This window comes from Capricornis sumatraensis, chromosome 9, assembly GCF_032405125.1.
Source record: "Capricornis sumatraensis isolate serow.1 chromosome 9, serow.2, whole genome shotgun sequence".
NCBI classification, from domain to species: Eukaryota; Metazoa; Chordata; class Mammalia; order Artiodactyla; family Bovidae; genus Capricornis; species Capricornis sumatraensis.
Window position 1 is genome coordinate 79213695 of NC_091077.1, and position 22624 is coordinate 79236318.

At 44.3% G+C, this 22624-nt stretch overlaps 1 protein-coding gene across 9 annotated transcripts in view; it reads left to right on the forward strand.

Moving 5' to 3' along the window:
- The window catches only part of TENM2 (teneurin transmembrane protein 2), a 1060439-nt gene that overhangs the window by 566742 nt on the left and 471073 nt on the right, over positions 1-22624 (forward strand). The window contains exon 6 of one of the 9 annotated variants that reach the window (XM_068980690.1): positions 7473-7502. The exons of the other annotated variants lie outside the window; for them this stretch is intronic. Coding sequence (XP_068836791.1) covers positions 7473-7502 — 30 coding nt within the window. The remainder of the gene's footprint in view (positions 1-7472; positions 7503-22624) is intronic. 9 annotated transcript variants of the gene reach the window in all.

Genomic DNA, 22624 nt, shown 5'->3' on the forward strand with positions numbered 1-22624 from the left:
CTTGCGCCGTAATAATCTTCCTGCCATCCCACACATTATGATGCAGGAAGGCAACAGATGTGTTTTCTTACGGTTCTGGGAACATGAAATATTGATGGGGGAGGGGAGCATGGACATGAAATCGAGATTTGCCCACGACGAAGGCAGCGGATCTCATCCCAGCTTCTCCTTTTCCACCTTTCTCCTCTGACACTTAGGGCTTGAAGCAAGCCCCAAACCCCTGAGAGCCCAGGCTAGTTCAACACAAGCTCTTAAAAAGCTGTGCAGGGAAATCTGTCTAAAAAGGTCTTTATCAGTCTCCAGGGACCAATCGCTAATGCGGCTAATACACGTTTGATCTATACAGATGATTTTTCCTTTGTCCCCAAGGGAACCTCTACAAACACTTCGGATTTACATGGTGCCAGGCCCAAGCGGGCTGTCGGAAAATAAATAGCATTTTAACACCCTCGAGCGTCAGTCCCTGGGATGAAAAGTAGCATGTGGGCTCTTCTCTGAGTTTTCTATCCGGGCTGTAGGACATAATCAAAACTTCATTTTTAGAGCATTTCTTTTCCTGGTGACATTTCACTCTGAGGCACCGCATTTTGAAGAGGAAAAGGAACATTCTGACTCCAACAAGAAAAAAGGAGAATATTTCGTCTAGGACACTATTTCCAAACACATGTTTGAGCGCTATTGGGTGCCAACATGTGTGGTACAAAAATACAAGATGGCTTTAAGAGGCACAGAGCTAATTTTTTTATTTTAATATTTAATGTAATGTGTATTAGAAATTATATGTATGACATGTACACACACATTTAAGAATGTATGTATATGTAGTTATACATAGCTACTACTTATAAACTGTGATTTCATCGATATTATTAGGATGAGGCTAAAATTAGAAACAGTAAATCAGTTTGAAGAAAAATATTAAGTAACTGGAAAAAGCAAAGATTGGATGAAATGACAGCTCTAGCTCCTGCAGGGAGAAACTGGGTAGAGCCAAAGTGCAGAAGGTAGTAGGGGAATGACTAACCTTGAGGAAATGCTGATCTAGGAAAATTCCCCACCAGTTGAATTAATGAGAGAATTGAGGCCAGCCCCGCCCTTTCCCAGCCAGTGGTGATGAGTAGGAATCTGTGACCTCACATCCCTAGGCAGAAACACAGAACACACTGATGCCCTGGGGCTCAGTGGGATTTGAATCACAACTCCTTGTCCTGTCTGTCTTGTGGTTTTAAGCAGAAAACTGCATGTTCATAGTACCTCAATCCAACACATCCTATCTCCCCTCTTCCCAGTGGAAGGATATGAGACAGGATATTGCTGACCACTCAGAAGACAGTCCGTGGGGTCGCTAAGAGTCGGACACGACTGAGCAACTTCACTTTCACTCTTCACTTTCATGCATTGGAGAAGGACATGGCACCCTACTCCACGTTCTTGCCTGGAGAATCCCAGGGACGGGGGAACCTGGTGGGCTGCCATCTATGGGGTCGCACAGAGTCAGACACGACTGAAGCGACTTAGCAGCAGCAGAAGACATGCCTTTCAGAGAGGGAGTCCTTCAAATAAATGGGCTCTGCCCAGGATTCTCAAGCGCTAGAGAAAAACTTACAATTCTCCTAGAATTTATACCTCTCTTAGGATGTAGCTAGGGGTTCCCCGGTGGCGCAATGGTACAGAATTCGCCTGCTGATACAGGAGATGTGGGTTCAGTCCTTGGGTCAGGATGATTCTCTGGTGAAGGAGATGGCAACCCATTCCAGTATTCTTACCTGGAAAATCCCATGGACAAAGGAACCTGACAAGCTACAGTCCATGGGGTTGAAAAAGAGTCGGACTTGACTTAGCATGTAAGTAACAAGGATGTATCTCAGTCCATGATGAAGAGATTATGACCACAGTACCTAGCTACTGAGTCTTCAGGATATGCTAGGTGTGTCTCATTAAGTATAAACTTCAGAAGAACTAAATGACCCAGACCCTATTATCTCCTGGTGTGTTGATACAGAAGCTAAAGTCAGGACATACACTACTCAGAGACTCAAATCCAGTTCTTTCTTAATGAGAGGTTGGACATCAGAGGCTGTGCTCCAGTGCTGAATGCTTTGGGGGAACAGCTGCTCAGATAAACCTGTAGTCCCATCACCAGTGGAATTTGAATATCCTACAAAACGCTCCCTAAGAATGGCACCCAGAGTTAAACTTTCCCTCTGGCAACAGGAAATCGCAGACGAGGAAAACTTTGACCATGACCTTTTTTCAGATCTGGCGAAGGTGGGGGAGGGGAAGGATGTTTGATGTGGAAGGTGCCGTGCACACGTGCTCAGTTGTGTCTGACTCTTTGTGACCCTTTGGACTGTAACCCACCAGGGTCCTCTGACCAGGGGATCCTCCAGGCAATACTGGAGCGGTTTACCATCTCCTCCTCCAGGGAATCTTCCTGACCCAGGGATCAAAGCCATGCCTCTTGCTTCTCCTGCATTGGCAGGCAGATTCTTTACCACTCCGCCACCTGGGAAGCCGACATGTGGGATAAAAAGAAGGGAAATAAAATAACAAATCCATATAAGTGAGAGGAATTTCTGCGCCAGGTTTCTCTTCCCAGCTCATTGTAAGCCTTGAGTACATTAGGACAATATCTTATCCTCTTTGATCTTCTTTTTCCTCAAATATATTTTGAGAGATTTGGATTAAATGGCTACTTAGTCCCATTAAAATCTGCTCAATCCTAGGATAAGTAGTTTATCTTGAGTTTGTCTTTGATGTAGAACAGCTCAGAAAGAGAGAGTTGGGTTAGAGGATGGCTCAGATGGTAAAGAATCTACCTGCAATGCAGGAGACGTGGGTTCGATCCCTGGGTCCAGAAGATCTCTTGGAGAAGGGAATGGCTACCCACTGCAGTACTCTTGCCTGGGAGATCCTATGGACAGAGGAGCCTGGCAGGCTACAGTCCATGGGGTCACAGAAGAGTCGGACACAACTGAAGCAGCTGACACTCACTCACAGTTGTTAAACCACTAGGAAAATCTTACCTTCACTGAATAACTCAGCCTCAAAAGGGAAAACAGAACCACATGATCATAAAAGATCCCAGAAAGGATTACACAGGGTATCTCGTTGTGGAGCAGAAACAGAGGGCATGACATAGGAGGGACGGCGGGGCTCCATTCTACCCCATCCATAAACTCTCTCTGTGGACTCTGTACGGGACACCCTGCTGCCTTCTGGCCCACCCACAGCTTAGAATGTTGCAGAACAAGAAAAATGCCTAGAGTCCTCTTCCAAAAGAGCTTAACTTTAACTTGAGGGGGATAGGATGAATGTTGTTCTTTTGCTTCATTGAAGAAAGTTATTTAGGTGAGAATTATACAATTTCTGAAGCCTCCAGTGGAAAGGATAACCTCCAATAATTGTTCTGCCTGATGAAGACAGGATGTAGATGCCTCAGGCTGTCCATTGTGTTGTTCTGGAAGTAAGAACAGTTTCTCAATTCTGCTGCCAACAAGACACACCTATGCCTCTTAGGTAGTCTCAGGAGTACATATTTAGTGCTGTTCATCCTTAGGGATGGAGTTTGAGCTTCCACCTAGGGGAAAAAATCCCTAGAATTTAAAGACCACCCAGAGTGCCTCCATATTATTTACAAAGGAAGCCTATGTCGCGAGACTAGAGGTTGAACCCTACATGTTGTCAAAATACATGTGGCCCAGCAGGGTCAGTTAACCTCAGGTGAAGTAGAGCTGGTAAGGGAAAAAGTACTCAGCTTCATGCCACACACTTTAGTACCTACCATGGAGGAAAGCTATAAGAGAAATGTTAACAAAGCAAAATCATGACTTGTATTAGAAGGTGATTAGCTGTGATCTGCCCCATGAATAAAGCAGGGCCATGTTGCAACTTGATTTAGCTGCTGTGTTTCAGAAGAACTCATAATTCATGTTTCAACTGGAGAAATAGCTTCAGTGAGTGATGCAACATACCGCATTTTTTTCAGGTGGTTTGACAAGAAGTGAAAGATGGAGTTGTTTGAAATTTGAATTGAGATGAGGATCTTAGAGATGTCTGTGCAGTCCTGATGGTCATAGAGGTATAGTCACAGTATGTTTGGGTATTTCTTAGTAGTGAAATGTTGGAGAACCTGCTTCTTTTGAAGATTTATAATTCTGATAGTCCTCATTTACGTTAGAAAAGAAGTGTGGTTAATACTTCAAATGCTGCCTATTAAGGACTTCCTTTGTTTGTGTATACAGAAGACGATACAGTGATCTATTAACTAGGTCATTAGAGAAGAGATATATGGGCAAATGTCTCTGTTTTTCAAAGATACTGATACTAACCCGTGTATGTTATCATCCTTTGAAGATGCAGCCTTCATACGAAATAGGAGTTTGAAGTAGCGCTTTTCTCACTTGAAAGACTGCAAAATCTTGATCAGAATAAAAATGGCTTAAGGAAAATAGTGAAACTTAAAATCAAAATTTAAAGTAATCACTTTCTGAAAAACAAATGAAATTCATCATATAGTTAAGTATTGGTCTTCTATATACAGTATTAAAACAGAGACTGGATTGAATCAAAACCAATTTATTGGGCACTGAGATAAAAACTTTGAGTTCCACTGGTTTTACCTTTGACCTTGTGAAGGAATGGAAGGAGCATTTGGCAGGATGTCAGACCTGTGGGTTCCAATTGAGCGGTGCTGGGTGACATGAAATTGACTGAGTCCCTTAATCTCTCTGGTCTTCCTTGTCTTTTTTTCATAAAATGCTGCCTTTGTATTAAATGAGAGGTTTTCAGCCTCTGGTCCTTATAGCTTGTGAATAAATGGATGGAGGGCTCTAGATGATGGGATTTCAGGCCACTTTTCCTTCCATCTCAAGTACAGCAGCCCTGTTTTGGATACCAACATTCTGAAATAGTTTTAGTTTACAGTTAATCAACAGAAAGGTATTCAGTTGATCTGTAACGTGCTGAAATTTCCTTTAAAAAATGTTTCACGATCTTCCTGTTAATACTCTCAGTTCTTCTCCTGTCTTTACTTTTTATTGACGTCTCTGTAATGGGGCAACTCATCTGAGCAAGTTTATTGAGGAAAACGAGCGCCATAACTACAGCGCTTGGCACACAGATTGCCAATAACGATCTGATTGTTGAGGGAGTGCTTAGAGAACAGGCTCGCGCATCTGCAAACTAGTCAGGGTCAGTTTTGTGCCACTGAACTGATCCACTTTTGGAAACTCATAGTAGCCAAGTTTATTGTGAGCTCACAAGGTGCCAGGCACTGGGTTAAGCCCTGGACTTTTCTGATGGAATCCTCAAAATCCTGGAAGTGGGTCTCACTATCCATAGTTTCCAGATGAGAATACAGGCTCAGGACGGTTGAACAGCTCATCTGAGACCACAGATTCACAAAGCACTGGTGGAGCCCCAGGTCTCACCCACACCACAGCTCTGGGGGGCAGCATGAGGGGTAACGTTATCAAGGTTTTTAGCTTGAGGCTAGCCTCTGTGTTAATGATTGCTTAGTTCCTGGAGGAATAATGATATTCTTGAGTCACCTTTCTCCCAAGGGACCATCTCTGTTCTCGTCACCCTTGTTAGTTGCTTCTAAGTCTTTTCGAAGAGAAATTACAATGTGGGTGGGATTCCTTTGTGGAGAGGATAAGAGAAGTCACTTCTAGCTGGGAGCACAGTGGCGACCCTGTGTGGCCAAGGCCTCCTTAAGGGTCAGTGGATTGGATGACCCAGTGTTCTGGGTCTCAGCAGCTGATACCGCAACTTGAAGTCACCCCATCAGGCAACTTGTATACGCTTTCCATTCATCAGATCTTTGGGTGCCTGGGTTATATCATTTTGTGATATGAGAGTGTGAGAGTGTGTGTGAGTGTGAGAGTGTGTGTGCGTGTGTTCTGTCACGCTTCCTTTCATCCGTTTACGGCTGAGGAAAGCACTGCTTCTTCATGCGCTGGAGCAGATTCCCCATTGCTTTGCTACTGCGTGCATCAGAGAGTGGGCTTGCCCGCTCTGGCTCTGCTCCACTGACCTACTCTGTGTTCACTACACTGTTGCCATCTCACACACCAATTTTCCACCCAAGATACCTGAGTGGGGATGATCTAAGTCATTGGAAGTGACAGTCACTTAAAAAAAAAAAAAAACGCACAACACAGGAATTCACGTTCAAAGGAAGCCTTTGGAGAGAGGCAGGTCGCTCATTTCTCCTCGTGTTCCTAGATGAGACAATTGCCTTTCCCTCAGCCAACTTCTTGCCCACATCCACTGACTTCACTGTGAGGTCCTGCCAAAGGTGGTTTCACTAAGCGGTGCCTGGGGCTTTCACAAAGTGAAGTCACCTCTGCCTGCCAAGCAGGAACTTTCTAGCTAGACAGGGAGGGGGGAGATGCGTAGCCGCCTTGATACTCCTACAGAGGAGGAAGTGGCTGTCATCAGCCTTCCTCAGCTGTGCCTGCATGCAGCGCCTTCTGCCCGTGGCCAAGAGACCCGTCTCAGAACGTGTGGCCGAGCTATTGACAAGAAGGGAGATGGTGGACGGCAACTTGGAGAGCTGTTCGTTTTGCTGAAGAGGACACTTGAGGCCAGGATGGTTGCTCTACTTGGCTAAATCCGTGGTCTTCCCGTCTAGGGCTGTGACTTGGATAGGGCACCAAGGAGCAGTTGGTGGGGGAGCGTGATTGCTCTTCATCCAGCTTGGAAGGTTAGTCATGTTGCCAAATGCTTCCTTCCTTCCCTTAACAGCCCATTCTAAATCAATCTTCCATGAATCCATCAAAATGGCTTTCGGGTAGTGCCTCCTCTTTGCTGCTTCCACATCAGTGTCCTCAACCCAGAGAGGCCACTTGCTGGGTTATTCCCCAGACTCTTACTTGCACTTCCTCCCTGAAGTTTGCCTTCCGCCCACTCCAGGGAAAGCGTCCTTTTCTCTCAGCTCGTTTGCCGTCGTGACCATATTTCAATGCTCTCTTGGCTCGTGGTAGGTGAGCTGGGCCACGCCTCAAAGTGCTTTTGTTTCCTCTGAAAGAGGTTGAATCTGGGAAGGAATTGGGGGGGGTGGGGTTAAAAAAATATATGTGGGAACAGTTTAATTGTGTCCATGAGGATTCTCAGTAATCAGGATGCCAGTGTGTGTTTTCCAGAGCCTAGAGCTGACATAAATAATGTAGCATGCCTCGCTCTGTGCAGGCTTGCCGAGGAATGCTGATGGAGAAAGAGCCAAACTGGGATCTAAAGCTCCCAGCTCCCGGCACAGCCTTTAAAATCCTTTTATTGAGTAGTAGTTTGGAATCAGCAGCCAGGGCCTTGGCGGGCTGTCTCCACCAGGAGAAGCTGACGGAGGAGTAACCTCGGAGAGAGCCGCCTCGCTGGATTTCAGGAAGATGAGAGTCTGGCGCAGCCTGGCCAGCTCCCATGAACGACTGGTTCATTTCACTCTGTGTTCCTAATCCCAGAAGGAATAGGAGAGCTCTGTGAAGTCCCTGAAAGCCTGGTAAGTGTGCAGCTGTTGCTAACAAGATATGACTGGCCCCTCCAACGTAGTTAAAAGCATCTTGCTTTGCCTTTTAGAGCCTCTCGCCTTAATGGTGTAAGAGCCAAATGAGCTTTGCGGGACAGCTAACCCCAAATGAAGTCCTGCGACTTAAGCTCATTGAAAGGCGAAGTCTGTGCTGGCGAGAGCCAGAGGGACCACAAACGCCACAGTTCATTTGCAGGAAGGAAACAAATGTGGCTTTACGTGGGATTTTTACAGGAGGTCTGCCAAGCCAAATATCCAATTGAAGCATTTCCAGATTGTGATTTAAAGTACAACTTAAGCCTTGTCTCGGGTACAAATTATAGAAGTGAGGGAAGAGATGGGGGATGAGGAGGATGGCATAGTGAAATGTTAGAAAGAATTCTCTGTTGTTGATATTCAGGGCCAAATTCTGGCCATTCAGTAAAGAAGGATGACTCCTCCTTGCTTATACTCTGGGGGTTGAGAGAAGGAACCTCAGGGAACATTTGTGTTTTTTTGTTTTTGTTTTTTTGTCTTTCCTTTTGATTAAGGCATTTGTGGTCTAGAAAAGAAGATTAAAGCAGGATCCGTTTCATTTGTTTAGTTTGCCTCACAGACATGAAGCTTCAGAATGGTAAGTGTCAAATATATTCCTACCTGTTGGGGAACTAGCCGGGAGCAGGAGACCTGAGCAAAGATGTGGTACCACTTCCAGAGTATTGTGCAGATTCTGGCCAGTGATAGGAGCTGGTGTGTCAACACCAGAGAAAGTATAGAGATCAAGTTTGGTTGGACTGGAAGGGTCTGTGCAACTTGCCCTTTAAGAGATGGTTCTTTACAAAAAGAGAAATGGTTCTTTCTGCTGTTGCTGGTTTGACAATGATGGGAACTTGTTTAAGTGGGTTAAGGTAAAACCCACTTAAATTGACTAGAAAAAATGTAAAAATATTCAGACAGTTTCATTCTGGGACATGAGTATTTTTTTCTTTTTGAAGTTGCTACATAGTTGGTGGGTTTTTTCCCCTCTGTTTAAAAAGTATCATCCAAATGTGTTTTATGAGATAGCATTTGGAAATTTTGCTTGTGGTATGATCCTATGCTTTTAACCATCTTATTGAACTAGTCGGAAAGGAGCAACGTTTTTTGGTCTGAACTTCATTTCATTCTCCCAAAAGTGCCCTTGGTGTGTTTACCTGCTGCTTTAAGGGGTTCCAGCAAAACTTTTATTCAGTAATCACAAGAGCTCTGCGTGGGCCTCTCTGCTTGTGGAAATAATTCCTAAAACAGAGTGGTTGTTTTGTCTTGCTCTTTTTACCTTGTTGGTTTTTGTCGTGGTAGAAAAGGATATGAGGCGGGGACAGTTCAATTGAGATTTCTTTAGTCTGAAATCTGTGGTCTTACAGATCTGTTTCAACTGTTTTCTAGCAAGCCTTACATTCTTTAGCCATTCGTGAGCCCGTCTGTGAAATGGGCTTGAGACCTGAGAAAATGTAACACCTCTGCACTGTGGAACTTTCAGTCATGGTGGTAAATATTTGAAAGGGAAAAATTGCAATAGAGAATTAGCTAAGGGTCTGTCTGCAAGCTGTTCTCTGGGGGCCTGACTTTAGAAATGCTGTAAGCCCCTAAAACCTGTGTCACTTGTTGGTTTTTATTTATAAGCGCATTAGGATAAAGTACGTTTTACGTTTTAACTGCAGGGAGAAATACAATACTCCTGATAAACAAAACTTGGCTTTTATAACCAAAAAGTGACCTGGAGGAATGTGAGGGCTTGATAGAAGGCCCTGGTTCTCGGGTGCAGAGTCACAGCTTCATGTTTAATTTAACAAAACATTAAACATTTCATGTTTAATTTAATGAAACATTAGAGCACTAGGATTTGTCACCTTCATGACAGAATGTCAGAACTCTGGGATAGTTGCAGAATATATGTTCTTTCTGCAGAATTCACATGTGACGCTTGAAAATGTTTCACATCCAAAGACCTTTGCTTTATTGAGGGGCCTTTTTCCCTCTCTGATCGACACCAAAAAAGCAAAAATGCAAGTAAAACAACAAAAACAACACCACATTAGGCATGCACTACTAGTCTAGCTAATTTTAGGGGGGCTATTAGCAGACGTTTAGGCAAATCTATTAACATTTAGCATCAGCACAAAGGCAATGGCGTTTCTTCTTGTGCTTCTGACAAAATGAGCACAAGGATCTTCTGGACAAGAAAAGAATGGATATTGCAGTCTCATTTGTTACGTAGTAAACTTTTTATTTAACCCACTTGGATTTTTTTTTTTTAAATGAGCTATTTAAGAAAGTGGGGTGTGATGTTTGGGGAAAATTGAAGGTAATGTATCTGTTTGTTAAAGATTGTTACCAATGAGACAGAAGAAATCCTTGGTATGGCATTGCTTGCCAGTACATTTTTTTTTTCCTTTTCTTAGTGGGAAAAATGTGGTTGGTGGTTGATAATGCTACTTTGCCTTCGGCTTGTGATGGAAGATTTTGCTTTTTGTGTTTCCAAGTGCTAAAATATAGATATGCCCTACCTCCCTGTCCAGATTGGTGAGGCTGTGCTTTCCTCTCCTGCTTTCAATGTTTATTTTCTTTCAGTAGAAAAGAAGACTTTATATTTGAGCCATGAAGATGATTACCAATTCATAAAGCATATGTGAGAGTGTACAGATGTGTGTTTATACACACATGCATACATATACATATACACACAGCATACAGACATACAAAAGCCTCCCCCCAGATTCTGCCTCCATTCATTTGAATCATCTCTTGCCCCGTTTCTGGAGTGTTTTTATCCAACACGACCAGCACAGAATTTTGCGACTATGTTGTCTGGCTTTGTGATGGCAGGAGTACGAATACCTCTCCGTGTTATTATAGACTCAGTCTGAATGTGTGTGCTTCCTTGTGCGCCTTGAAGTGGCTGAGACCAGATGCTTCAGCGAGAAATGTCATATTAATGCAATTCAGAGGAGCATATGGCAAGAGAAAAATCGTTACGACAGTGACTGACCTAAAGAGCAAGTAGCATTTTTAACCTTAAAAAAAAAATTTGTTTTAACCCTCTCCTAAGTAGCAGCAGATACTTTCTTGAGTTGATTTGTTTTTTTTTTTAACTCTCCTGGAGGTTGCATTCTGGATTGGGGGTACAAAGGAATAGCCTGGACTGCTAGGGAGCCCTATTTACTTTGACGTAGGGGCAGAGGGGAAGGCAGGATGGTTGGCCTGTGCTCACTCACCACCCACTCCCCAGGAGGGCCTTTGGGTCTAAGGGCTGAGATCCAGTGGGGTCAGGGGGCAGCTTATCTTTGACTGCCTTGATGACACCCCAACCCCGCCCTGAAGAGTCCCCCAGCTGAGGAGGCCTGCTGCCTATGTAATCCCTTTCTGACCACCGTCCCATCCCACTGGTGGCTCTTTTCCCTTCAAAGTGCCTCTTTTGAGGCCCGTTTCTGTGCTGGCACTCTGACAGGCACTGGAGGGAAAAGCAAATGAGACGTGGTCCCCAGCCTGAAGGAGCTCCCGTCTCATGGGGAAGGGCAGCCAACAGAAATGCAGAAGGCCTCGGTGTGAGGAAGGAAAGTCTTGAATGGCCACAGGCACCAGATGGGTGCAGAGGAAGAAGGTCAGGAAAGGCTTGGTAGAGGCCGTTGATCAAGAGAAGCAGCCCGGAAGCTTCCCTTGGAAGACGTGGGGTGGGGTCTTGTGGGCCCTGAAAATGGCCAATCGCGGGCTTCCCTGGTGACTCAGATGGTAAAGAATCTGCCTGCAGTGCAGGAGGCCCGGGTTCGATCCCTGAGTCAGGAAGATCCCCTGGAGATGGGAACGGCAACCCACTTCAGTATTCTTGCCTGGTGGACAACAGCCCATGGGGTTGCAGAGAGTCAGACATGACTAACTGGCTTTCACTTTCCCTTTGGCAGATCACTTCAGGTGCTCAGTCCGGGAAGGTAGGTACACGGGGCACGATGAAGGCAAAGGATTGGACTAGATGGCTGGGTGGAGCCCTCATGGTTATTGGCTTTCCATACCCTCCAGTCTGGGCCACTCTCTTAAAAGTGTAAAGCAGCAAGGCTGTTCATGGCAGTAATCACAGTGAAGGCCAGACACTGGGCATTAGGAGAGAACTCCTGAGCTTTGCAATTTCCATTCTTAATTCAACTTAAAAAAAAAAAAATTGCACCAGCTGCCACCGTGTGAACCAAACAATTAAACGCAAAGGTCCCAGATGGAGCCTGGGGGCTGCGAGCTGGCATCCTCCACATGTGGACAAGAGGATTTCTACAAAGAGATTTCACCCTCCGGCTCAAATCCAACTAGCTTTCGATCTAAAAGTTTAGAGAAGCGTGTTTCCATATACATAAACAGTGTGTTTCGAGACACAATGTCTCCAAAATTCTCTAACTTTCAAGTGCCCTCACTTGAAATTCTGGTTGTGGAGCAGAGGGTTGAAATACATATGTCTATGTTTACCTGTGTTTTGCAGGTATTTATATAGTAGTGGGTGTGTGCAGTTTCCTTCACGGAGTCAAAGCTCCTGGAGGTGGAATCAGAAATCCAGGTTGAAATGCCGACCTCATGGATAAAGACACACACAGTCAGCCTGTCTCAGCTAATGAGGGCCTTTGTGTTTAGCCCATGGAGAAGGAAATGGCAACCCACTCCAGTATTCTTGCCTGGAGAATCCCATGGACTGAGGAGCCTGGCAGGCTACAGTCCAGGGGATCGCAGAGTCGGACCCAACTGAGCATGTGCACACGAGCTTAGCCCCTTGTAGGAGGTTTGGGGGCATTTTTCCTTCGTATTCAATTTTTTGTATCTTCTCATCAGCAGCAGAACTCTCTACCCTCCAGTCATGGCAGAAAACCTCCCGCTGCTGTTAGAAAGCCCTCGTGGGTTCTGCGCTATCTTCTGAGAATGCAGCCCCCGCTGAGTGAGGTTGGGGCGAAGGAGGCTGCAGGTGATCGCCTTGACCTTGACTCCCTGCTACCACTTGACCTGCATCTGGCCCCAGGTCAGGATGCGTGCCAGTCTGTCGGCTGTGCATCGCAGGAGAGACCAGCCAGAGGAGCCCATCCATCATCCTGCAGGCTCTCCCTCCTGAATTCAGGGCTCCCTGGGAGTTAGGAGCTGGGCTAACGATGAGCGACCCAGGCCTGGGCCCTGGCTCTCTGACTGGTTTTAAGAATGGGTGCTGACATGTGAATTTTTTCGAGTGACTGACCCCTCCCTGCCCTAATTTATCTGTCTGAAGAGTGGATAGCAATACTTCTCAACTCTGTGAGAATAATATTAATAATAATTTCTTTTTATTTGGCCAAGGTATTAGCTCAGACCCTAGTCCTGCAAACCAGCCACAACTGCTGTGCATTCCCAGGTCCCCTGGGCTCCTGCTCTCGTTTCCTTCCCCAGGCCTGCCACCCAGGGCCCAGAGTCTCAGGGTCCAGCGGCCTGGCCTATTACAGTGCCGGCATGAGTTCCTTTCTCTCCGCTTCATATCGATCCACTTGTAGAACTCAGCCCCTTTCTCCTGGCGCTTACAGAAAAGGAATCACAACCTAACAAACAAACACACAGGCAAACACGGTCAGCTACCCAAGACCTCTGTGCAGAGTACACTGAAGAATTGCATATGCCAGCCATAAAAAGGACTTTGGGATATTTGATGCCCTCCACGCATTCCAGTATTCTTGCCTGGAGAAGCCCCATGGACAGAGGAGCCTGGTAGGTTACAGTCCATGGGGTTGCAAAGAGTCAGACATGACTGCGAGATTAAGCATGTGCACACGTGTACACACACACACACTCGTGCCCACTATCCCCTCCTTAGGGCTTCCTAGGTGGAGCTAGTAGCAAAGAACCTGCCTGCCAATGCAGGAGACGCAGGAGGCATGAGTTTGATCCCTGGGTCAGGAAGATGCCCTAGAGAAGGGCAGGACACCCCACTCCAGTATTCTTGCCTGGAGAATCCCATGGACAGAGGAGCCTGGTGGACTAGAATCCATGAGGTCACGAAAAAGTTGCACATGACTGAAGCATTAGCACACACCCCCTTCTTAAACAGTTGCGGAAGCTCTAGGAAGCGAAGTAATAATGATCTGTCTACCTACTCCACCTGCCCACCAAGCTCCATGCTGTGTCTCTCTCTTTCCTAACTGACCAGAAGTTCAGTGTTTCTCCCATTAAGCTTATGCAGAGCAGGTCAGCAGTCTCCACCTCTGCCCCCAGAGCCAGTGCCCTTGGCAGGATGTTGGCAGACAGAAGCCAGTCTGTTCCTCGCTTGGCCTCTCTCCCTATCTCAGCAGATTCTGCTGGAGGAAGACAGTCATAGAGAGATTTAGCTCCCCAAAGAGCTGAATAATACCACTTCCCATCACCAACCTCTAAGCCATCAGAAAGGAAAAGCTATTAGGTTCTTGTTCTAAATAAGAGTTTTTCAGACACATAACAGTGCATTATGTATTTCATTATGCTTTTCAATGCCCTTCCCCCATGGCCAGTTGATTGACATGTTGATTACAGAGGCAGTGTGGCTGAAAGGTAAGAGCCCAGACTCTGCTGCTTGGCCCCTTGCTAGCTGTGTGACCCCGAGCGAGTTCAAGTTCTCTGCTGTGCTCTGCTCAGTCGCGTCTGACTCTTTGCCACCCCGTGGACTGTAGCCCGCCAGACTCCTCTGTCCATGGGATTCTCCAGGCAAGAATACTGGAGTGGGTTGCCATTTCCTCCTCCAAAAGTTCTCTGAGCTCCAGGTAAATGAAGGGTCATCTTGGTGTCTCTCTGATCCCTCTTATGTGATTCAGTGAGATGTTATCTCAGAACTGGGCATGCGCAATGCTTGTTTATTTGGGTGTCCGCATTGATTTTCCTCCAAATTTTATGATGGGATTGTTGCCTTTATTTCCAAAGAAAGAGGAAGGATTTCAGTTGAACTTGGCAGGGCGCTGAGATTCTGGCAGAACACACCCCAGCCCACCACATAGAAATTGACACACAGTTAGGGACGTCCCTCCTGTTCAAGACAGAAGGAGGTGGGGGGTGGAGGGGAGGTGGTCCTGCTAGCTTCCTCCATGCAGGCTTTTGGGTTAGTGTCTGTTTCTCTGCAGTCGCCATCTTTCCTACTGCTCACAGACCCGAAATGGTTCAGAATAACTGGCCATAGCAGAACTTTTTTTTTTTTTTTTCCCAAGCAGAGTATTACTAGAAATGCAAACACTCAAAATTATCTCATTCATCTCTGGTGGCAGAGAATCCAATTGTTCGCTCTTGGTTTGAGTCCTCAGAGGGTGGGGCTGGCAGGGGGGCAAGGACAATTACGGCGACTAAATTTTAATCAACAGTTTCAGTGACAATATTGAATTAAAAAGTTACTAGCTACTAGTTAGAGCACGGCTCAGCTCCTATATGCGCAAATCAGTCATTCTGTGGTGATTAACATCTATTCAGAACAGAGAATGTATTATGGGTACCAAATTATCATAGGAATTAATGCAGTCTTTTTAAAGGGCTTAAAATATGTTAATAAATACAGTATTCCAGCACCTGCAGCTCAAGAAACTAAAGTCATTAAAGATGGATATAATTATATTTATTATTGCAGGGATCTAGGTGGGGGGGAAAACAGTTTAATGAGCATGAATGAAACAGGGGTTCTTTATTTAAAACTTCTTACCTAAAGAAACTGTTCCCTTTGAGGAAGGAGGTATTTCATAGAATCGTTGAATTAGAGAACTATACAAAAGGTAAATTAGAGACGATAATATTCCAAGTTTGGGGCAATGAACTTGAGAGGTCCACTGGGGACATGGCAAAACTCTCCACCCCCTTGGCATTGAGCTTGGCATGGGATTCAGCATCCCCCAGCTTCAGTTTCCTCCACCTTCCCGTTTATGTTTCACCCAAGAGCCCCAGCCTTTTTGCAGTTTCTAAAACATACCTGGCTCTAGCTGTGTGACCCCGAGCAAGTTCAAGTTCTCTGCTGTGCTGTGCTCAGTCATGTCTGACTCTTTGCCACCCCGTGGACTGTAGCCAGGGCCTTAGCATGTGCTTTTACCTTGGTCTGACGTTTATTTTATACCACTTCATTAGTACAATGCTAGGTTCCATCCCCAAACAAATTTTCCTTACCAGCTCATTTAATCCTCACAACAGTCTGATGGACTAAATCAATCTCCTTATCAGCTCCATTCTATAGACAGGGAAATGAGTCAAAAGGAGGTCAAGGGCCTTGCCCTGGGCCTTGCTAACTTGAGGTCTCCTCTTTGCCTCCAAGTTTTGTTGCTTCTTTGTAGGGTCGGCTACCACCAGCTCTCAGCTCATATGCTGTCCCTGACAGCTTAATCTCATTCATTCTCCCCCATTGAACATTTCAGGATCTAGCTTATCCTTTGCAGCACATACTGTGTTAGTTGCTCAGTTGTGTCCAACTCTTTGTGACCTCATGGGCTATAGCCTGCCAGGCTCCTCTGTTCATGGGATTCTCCAGGCATGAACACTGGAGTGGGTTGCCCTACCTTCCCCCAGGGGATCTTCCCAACCCAGGGATCACACCCAGATCTCCCGCATTGCAGGCAGATTCTTTACTGTCTGAGCCACCGTTAGATGCGTGTGTGTTTTCAGTCGTTTTCATTTTCTGGCACTATCATCACATCCATGAAGACAGCAACTGTTTTTGTTTGATGCTCTATCCCCAATCATATTCAAGTAACTGACATTTAATAAGTGCTGAATAAATATTTGTTTAATGGGTCTTTGAATTCATATGTACAGCATTTGCTGTCTGTAGCCAGAATAAATGGTATTTTTCATCTATCTGTCTGCATAGATTGACAAATAGGTGAAACAACATTTTTTTTCAAATTTTCAAAAGGAGAAGGCAAGTTTCTTTTTGTGATTAAATCCTTCTTAGTCAATTGATATAAAAATGGCAGCCTAGTATAGCCATTTCAGTATTAAACTGGGTCTTTAGTAGAGACAAAAAGTTGTAGAACATTTACAGAGATTAATTCCTATTTGACTGGTAAGTAATCAGAGAAGCTGAGAGGGGAAGCCACTTGCTCAAGTTAGGGAGGGGGTCAGGACTGGGTTCAAGAGCAAACCCTAGTGCTCTTGGCTCAGGATCCAGTGTTGTTTCTTCACATCTGCCTTGCTTACACAGTCACCCAAGCTGATAGCATCAAGAGAAACTCATCAGAAACGGAAGAGCACTTAAGACTAACTGTGGCTGCTGCTGAGAACGTTGTATTTGGCAGGTCAGGAGCAGTAGATTGAAGCGCTCTTATTTTCTTAAATCTTGGGGGTGTTGGAGGTGAAAATTAACTGTCTGTCCTAGTGGTGGAATGCATTTGAAATGCTATTTCCTGTTATGAAGTGAAAGAAGAAAAATAAACACACATGGTGTGGAATTAAAAATGGAGATCACAATTCTACGCATCACGCCCTAGAGGAAGATACCACCTTTGAGAAACAATCTCAGTTCTCTGGTTTGCCAGCTTATAGGGAATATGGTCTGGCTCCTAAAATCCCCAACACCGTGAGTTTTTTGTTTTTACAATTTAGAAGCCATGGATCACATTGAGAATGTGATTAAACTTTTGGGCCATATGCCCAGAGAAAAGGAATATGGACAAATGTGAGATGTTTTGCAGATTATTTCAGGGAGCTCATGGACACATTTTTGTCCATTTTGTAGATCTCTAGAGACCCATGGATTTCGACTTAAGAAGTCCTAGTAGCACAGAATGCATAATAGTATTAGTTAATTATAATAGCTAATATTTATTAAGCTCTTATGTGTCAGACACTTGGCTCATTAGATAGATAGGTATGCTTTCTATGTGAATTATGCATATTATATATGTAAGTTTTTTTAGTTAATCCTCAGGGATCACAGTTGTTCCCATTTTGCAGATGAGGAAGCTGAGAATCAGAAGAAGCTAAAGAAGCCGGAAAATATTAGAACCTGGATTAGAACCCAGGTGATCTGATACCATAGCCACGTAAAGGCAGGCATAGGACATTTTCATAAAGTAGACTGTGATCATATTGTATGCAATGCTGTGGTAAATCCCATGGTAGCAGATACATGGTAGCAGATACATGGTAGCAGATACAGGCTAAATAGAACACCTTTAGAGTATTGGCATCCCTGATAGCTCAGTTGGTAAAGAATGAGCAATGCAAGAGACCTGGGTTCGATCCCTGGGTTGGGAAGATCCCCTGGTGAAGAGAAAGGCTACCCACTCCAGTATTCTGGCCTAGAGAATTCCATGGACTATATATCGATGGGATTGCAAAGAGTCAAACATGAGTGAGCGACTTTCACTTTCACTTTAGAGTGTCAGTGAAAGCTACGAAGAGCTGAAGACTCCATGCTCCAGGTCTTTCATTTCCTCAGAGAAGCAATCAGAATGGTATCAAGGTATCTCCTCTTTCCAAGAACTTCCCTCCACCCTCCCACATACTGGGAGACTGGAGTACCAAAGGACTAAATGGTAGTTCTTGTGATTTTATCATTGCCCATGTTTATATAGGGGCTTCCCTGGTGGGTCAGACAGTAAAGAATCCACCTGTAATGCAGGAGAGCCAGGTTCAGTTCCTGGGTTGGAAAGATCCCCTGGAGAAGGGAATGGCTACCCTCCTCCAGTATGCTTGCCCAGAGAATTATATGGAGCCTGGTGAGCTACAGTCCGTGGGGTCACAAAGAGTCAGACATGACTGAGCGGCTAACACATACATATTTAGTTAACTTTCAATTTGAGAGTGTCTGTCATCAGATGGGCAGATGGGCCCTGTCTGAATGTGAAGCCATCTTAAGAATATTCAGAACCAACTGGACTGTCAGCACAGTTGACAAGAGGCTATTAGTTTGAGATGTATTCAATTATTTCTTGCTTTCCTCAGGAGGATAAACAGTGAACCCATTAGAAGTTGCTTGAGAATGTTCCTGTGACCACTTTCTCTTCCTTCTTTCTTTTTTGAAGGAAACAAAACGTTATTTTTACTTAGATATGTATGTCATTTATCAAATTAGAACTAATAACTTGGATGAATTTGCATACTTCCATTGTTTTCTTTTTCATTCATTGGGATTTATCTAGCCATTTCATTTGTGATTGATGTCCTAAGCACTTGCTTTGGTCTAGGCCCTTGGCTGGGCACCGAGAATAAAGAAGTGAAGTGAGTCAGATACAGCATGTGGCCTCAAGGAGTCTAGGAGAAGAGCAGGCCGTGTAAACAAATCTGTGTAAGGCATTGCAGTGTGTGGTACAGCGTGGAAGCAGCTGCAGGAGAGGTTGGTTGACTTGCATTCAGAAGATTATCACTGGCTACACGGTCTGAAAAACTGTGTTCCTTAGAATACGGATTCTTAAACTTGAGTAGGCATCCGAAACCCCCAGAGGGCTTGTTAAAACAAGATTAATGGGCCCCAACCTGAGATTCTAATTCCATATGTATGGGGTTGGTCCTCAAATTTGCATTTCTAAGGAAGTTCTCAGATGATGGTAATGCTGCTGGTCCAGGGAACACACTTTGAGAACCCCTGTTCTAGCCTTTCCAAAGGATGGATGATATAGAAAATACTCATTACTATGTCTATGGTTTTATCCCCTAAGTTAAAAATATTTCATCCTCTTGTTACTGAGTCCAGGTTCACACCACTCACTGCACAACAGGCCAATAAATTGAGAGACAAGTTGTTGGGGCCAGGAATAAGAACTGTATTCAGAAAGTGAGCAGACCGAGAAAGACAGTGGACTGGTGTAATCATGTTAATGGAGTTAGAAATCAAGCTTCTTTTATATTGAAAGAGGAGGGGTGTGGTTGGTTCTTGCAAACTTCTTGGTGTCTGAATCCTTTGTTTTTGCAGCTGTTCACAAAGGTCAGGTCCTGATGTTCCTATAAACCTCCAACAAGTCAAATATTATTCTCTATTCTGCAACTTTTTATCTCTGTAAGAATGGAAAAGTATTATACTTTTAAAGCCAGAGCCTTGAGAAATAGGCTCTCCTGTATAGTTTAGGCTATTGGTGGCATTCTTAACTTGTAGCAAAAAAACAGTAGAATACAAAGGTTAAGGTAAAAGAAGCAGGTCCAATATGGAGTCATCTTTGTTCTTCCCTGTTACACGCTCTCTGTCTTGTTTAAGGTTTCCTTATGAATGTGTATGCTTCTGTTCTCGCCTTTGAAAGTGTAGCTCTTTAGTGTTCTCTAAGTTTTCAAGTTCTTGACTTTGACCTCTCATAGGAGGGAAAAGCGAGATGCTAAGAGAAATGATAGACCACTTAACATGAATCATGAGTTGTATAAACTCTAGTGGATGTGAGGGTGTGAAGAGGAGTTTCTTCTGAAACAGTGGTTAGCACTGAGTCTCACAAAATACTATGGATGGACAATTAAATAAACAAAGCAGCCAGATTTCAGCTCCCTCCCGTACATCCTCAGGTCATCCCACATCCTATGGGGCCCACATCATGCTCACAGAGAAATGAAAGAGAGAGAGAAGTGACCAAGGGACACCCCAAAAAAGTCTTACACGGTGAGAGTACCGCAGGCTTTTCATAAATAGAGTCACGTTTTTGGCCAAATGCAATGGAAAATATGAACTTGTGTCAGAAAACAATACCCAGTTCCTAGATTAATGATTCTTCCTCTTTTCCTTTATTCTCTTGGTCCATTTTGCACAGCAAATAAGAACCTTGTGGACACAAAGATCATCATTTGTCAATCCTTTTGCAGCAATTTTCCTAACAGTTCTTTCAGCTCTAAATGCTTTTAAGCATCTGTCAGTAGCATATAATAGCCTTAATGGGAGGGGAAAACAACAACAACAGTAACAACTCTTTGTTGCATAAGAATGAACTTGGTGTCTCTCCCCTTCCTGGACATAGTAGAATGATCATCCGTCCATGTGTGGGCTTCCACACGCAGCTGTGCTGACATTGTTTGTGCGTAGACCTTAAGTTGTCTGTAATTTTTATGTGCGGAGGAATGATGCCAATTGAGACAGAGAACGGACCCCCTCCCCTCAAAAAAAATTTAGTGTCTCAGTGATGAGACAAGTCAATAAACAGCTTGATTACTAATTCATTCAGGAACAAAAATAATGGCTTTCTAGAGTAGAATGACCAAATCCAATAACTAACTGTTTGTCAGGGCAGTAATAATGGTATTTGTATCTCTTTTAATTGGCTTTAACCTTTCCCTTCATGTGTGCAGTATTAAAAAATTAAAGAGGGAAGTATTTAGAGGCATGGATTTACGGCACTGCGTGGATTACATGCTTTTAATGAGGTCAGGACAATAAACCATCTGAGCAGAACCTGCTGCCCAGTGATGAATTACTCCCTTTTACAGTAGATAGAAGGCAGCCAGTGTGTGGGCACACACATGCTCACAGGCTCATCTGTAGACCAGGTGATGCTCTGCTTCGCTGTTGAGCTAACACAGAGTGTTTCCAGTTACAAGGAGCATCTAGAACTTTTCAAAATACAGAGCTGTAATATATCAGGTGGAAAAGTGAAACTCGCGGAATAGAATGCACAATGTGTATGTTAGCTGTTGACTCATGCATGTCTGTTTATGTGCAGCTACATGTGGACAGACAAAGGAATGATGGGGAGAAGGAAAAGAGAGAATGGGAGGAGGGAAGGAGAGGGGAAGGGAAGAAGTGCAGATAATGTGGAAGGAGCGTGCTGCAGTGTTCTGGAGCTGGCTTGGATTGTCATGCAGAGTTGATTAGGTAACACCCTTTCCCGATTCCATCAGAACTGCAGCTGAAAATTGCACATGGTGGATGTATTGACCCCACAGAAATAAGCAAATGCTATTATAAACCAGAACTCTTTTTCTGCAAAGCCAACTGTTAAGCTTTTGGACATACAACAAACACTGTTGGACATACAGAAAACCAGAGTGTTTATATCTAGAAAGCAGGTTGGCGAGGAGAAGGAGTGGTCCATGAAGCAGAAGTGTTGGGACTGAGAAACAAGTATCTTTCCGCTTTATTGCTACAGTTTCCATATAGCATTTATTACTTTATAGTAATAATAATAATAATTCCCTTTAAACAGTTCATTGTAAAATTGTTCCGCAAATATCACTGAAACATATTTTAAAATATAGAAATAGAATTAATCACCTTTACTTTGGTAAGTCAGGTACAGAACAGTTTGTACAAGGAGAAACAATTCAGACAAGTAATAGAATCAAATACTCAAGGGACTTAAGACTCAGAACACTCGGAAGTATGTGCTTTGGTGGTGAAAACTTCCTCAGTGTTCCAAATCACAAGGAAAACAGAATCACACACAAAATGTGGATGGACCCAGGCCCTGGAGTGTGTAGTGTTCACAGTCAGATACCACCCCACAATAAATTCTGGTGACGAAAGTCTCATGGTGTCCATCCAGAGCTCATCTCCTCATGTTGACCAGTTAAGCCAAATCACCTCACAGTCTTTACCTAATCAGTAGCATTGAGCTGACAGCGTGAAACGTTGCTAATGAAGAGAAAAGCACTCCAGCCAGAAACGGAGCTGCAACCCCACTGTAAAGGTGCCATCCATGGGGCCCAGCCAGTCTGTCACCACCTGAAGTGATGGGGATGCTTTCTTTTCCCACTCTGAGATGCTGAGATCTCTAGTCCACCTCAGTAAGGCGCAGAGTAAAAGAGGCTCACCGTTCCCCCTCCTTTCCACACTGCTGTCTGTCTGCTCAGTTCTGTCTCCATGAACTCCAGGTGATATCCGACTAATGACCAAATTGCTGCTGTTTCCTAGGACTCTTACAGATGAAAGTCCCACATCTAAAAACCCATATCTCAACCATTCATGACAATAGATGCTTGATTTTATAAACATGTATTCATTCATTCGACATATTTCTGTTACTGACCAGGGTTCTAAGTCTTTTTAATCAATAAAAATTGATAGGAGGCCAGATAAGAAACATAGGCAAGGCTTTACTGGGGCCCCTGCTACAGCCGGGGGAGAGCAAAATCAAGTAATAGTTTCGCTTGCTCACTGGCTCACTTGCTGAGGAGAGTGGAGCCGGTTCCTTATATGGGATGAGGGTAAAGTCACATCCAGGGATCAGACCAGAGGGCTGG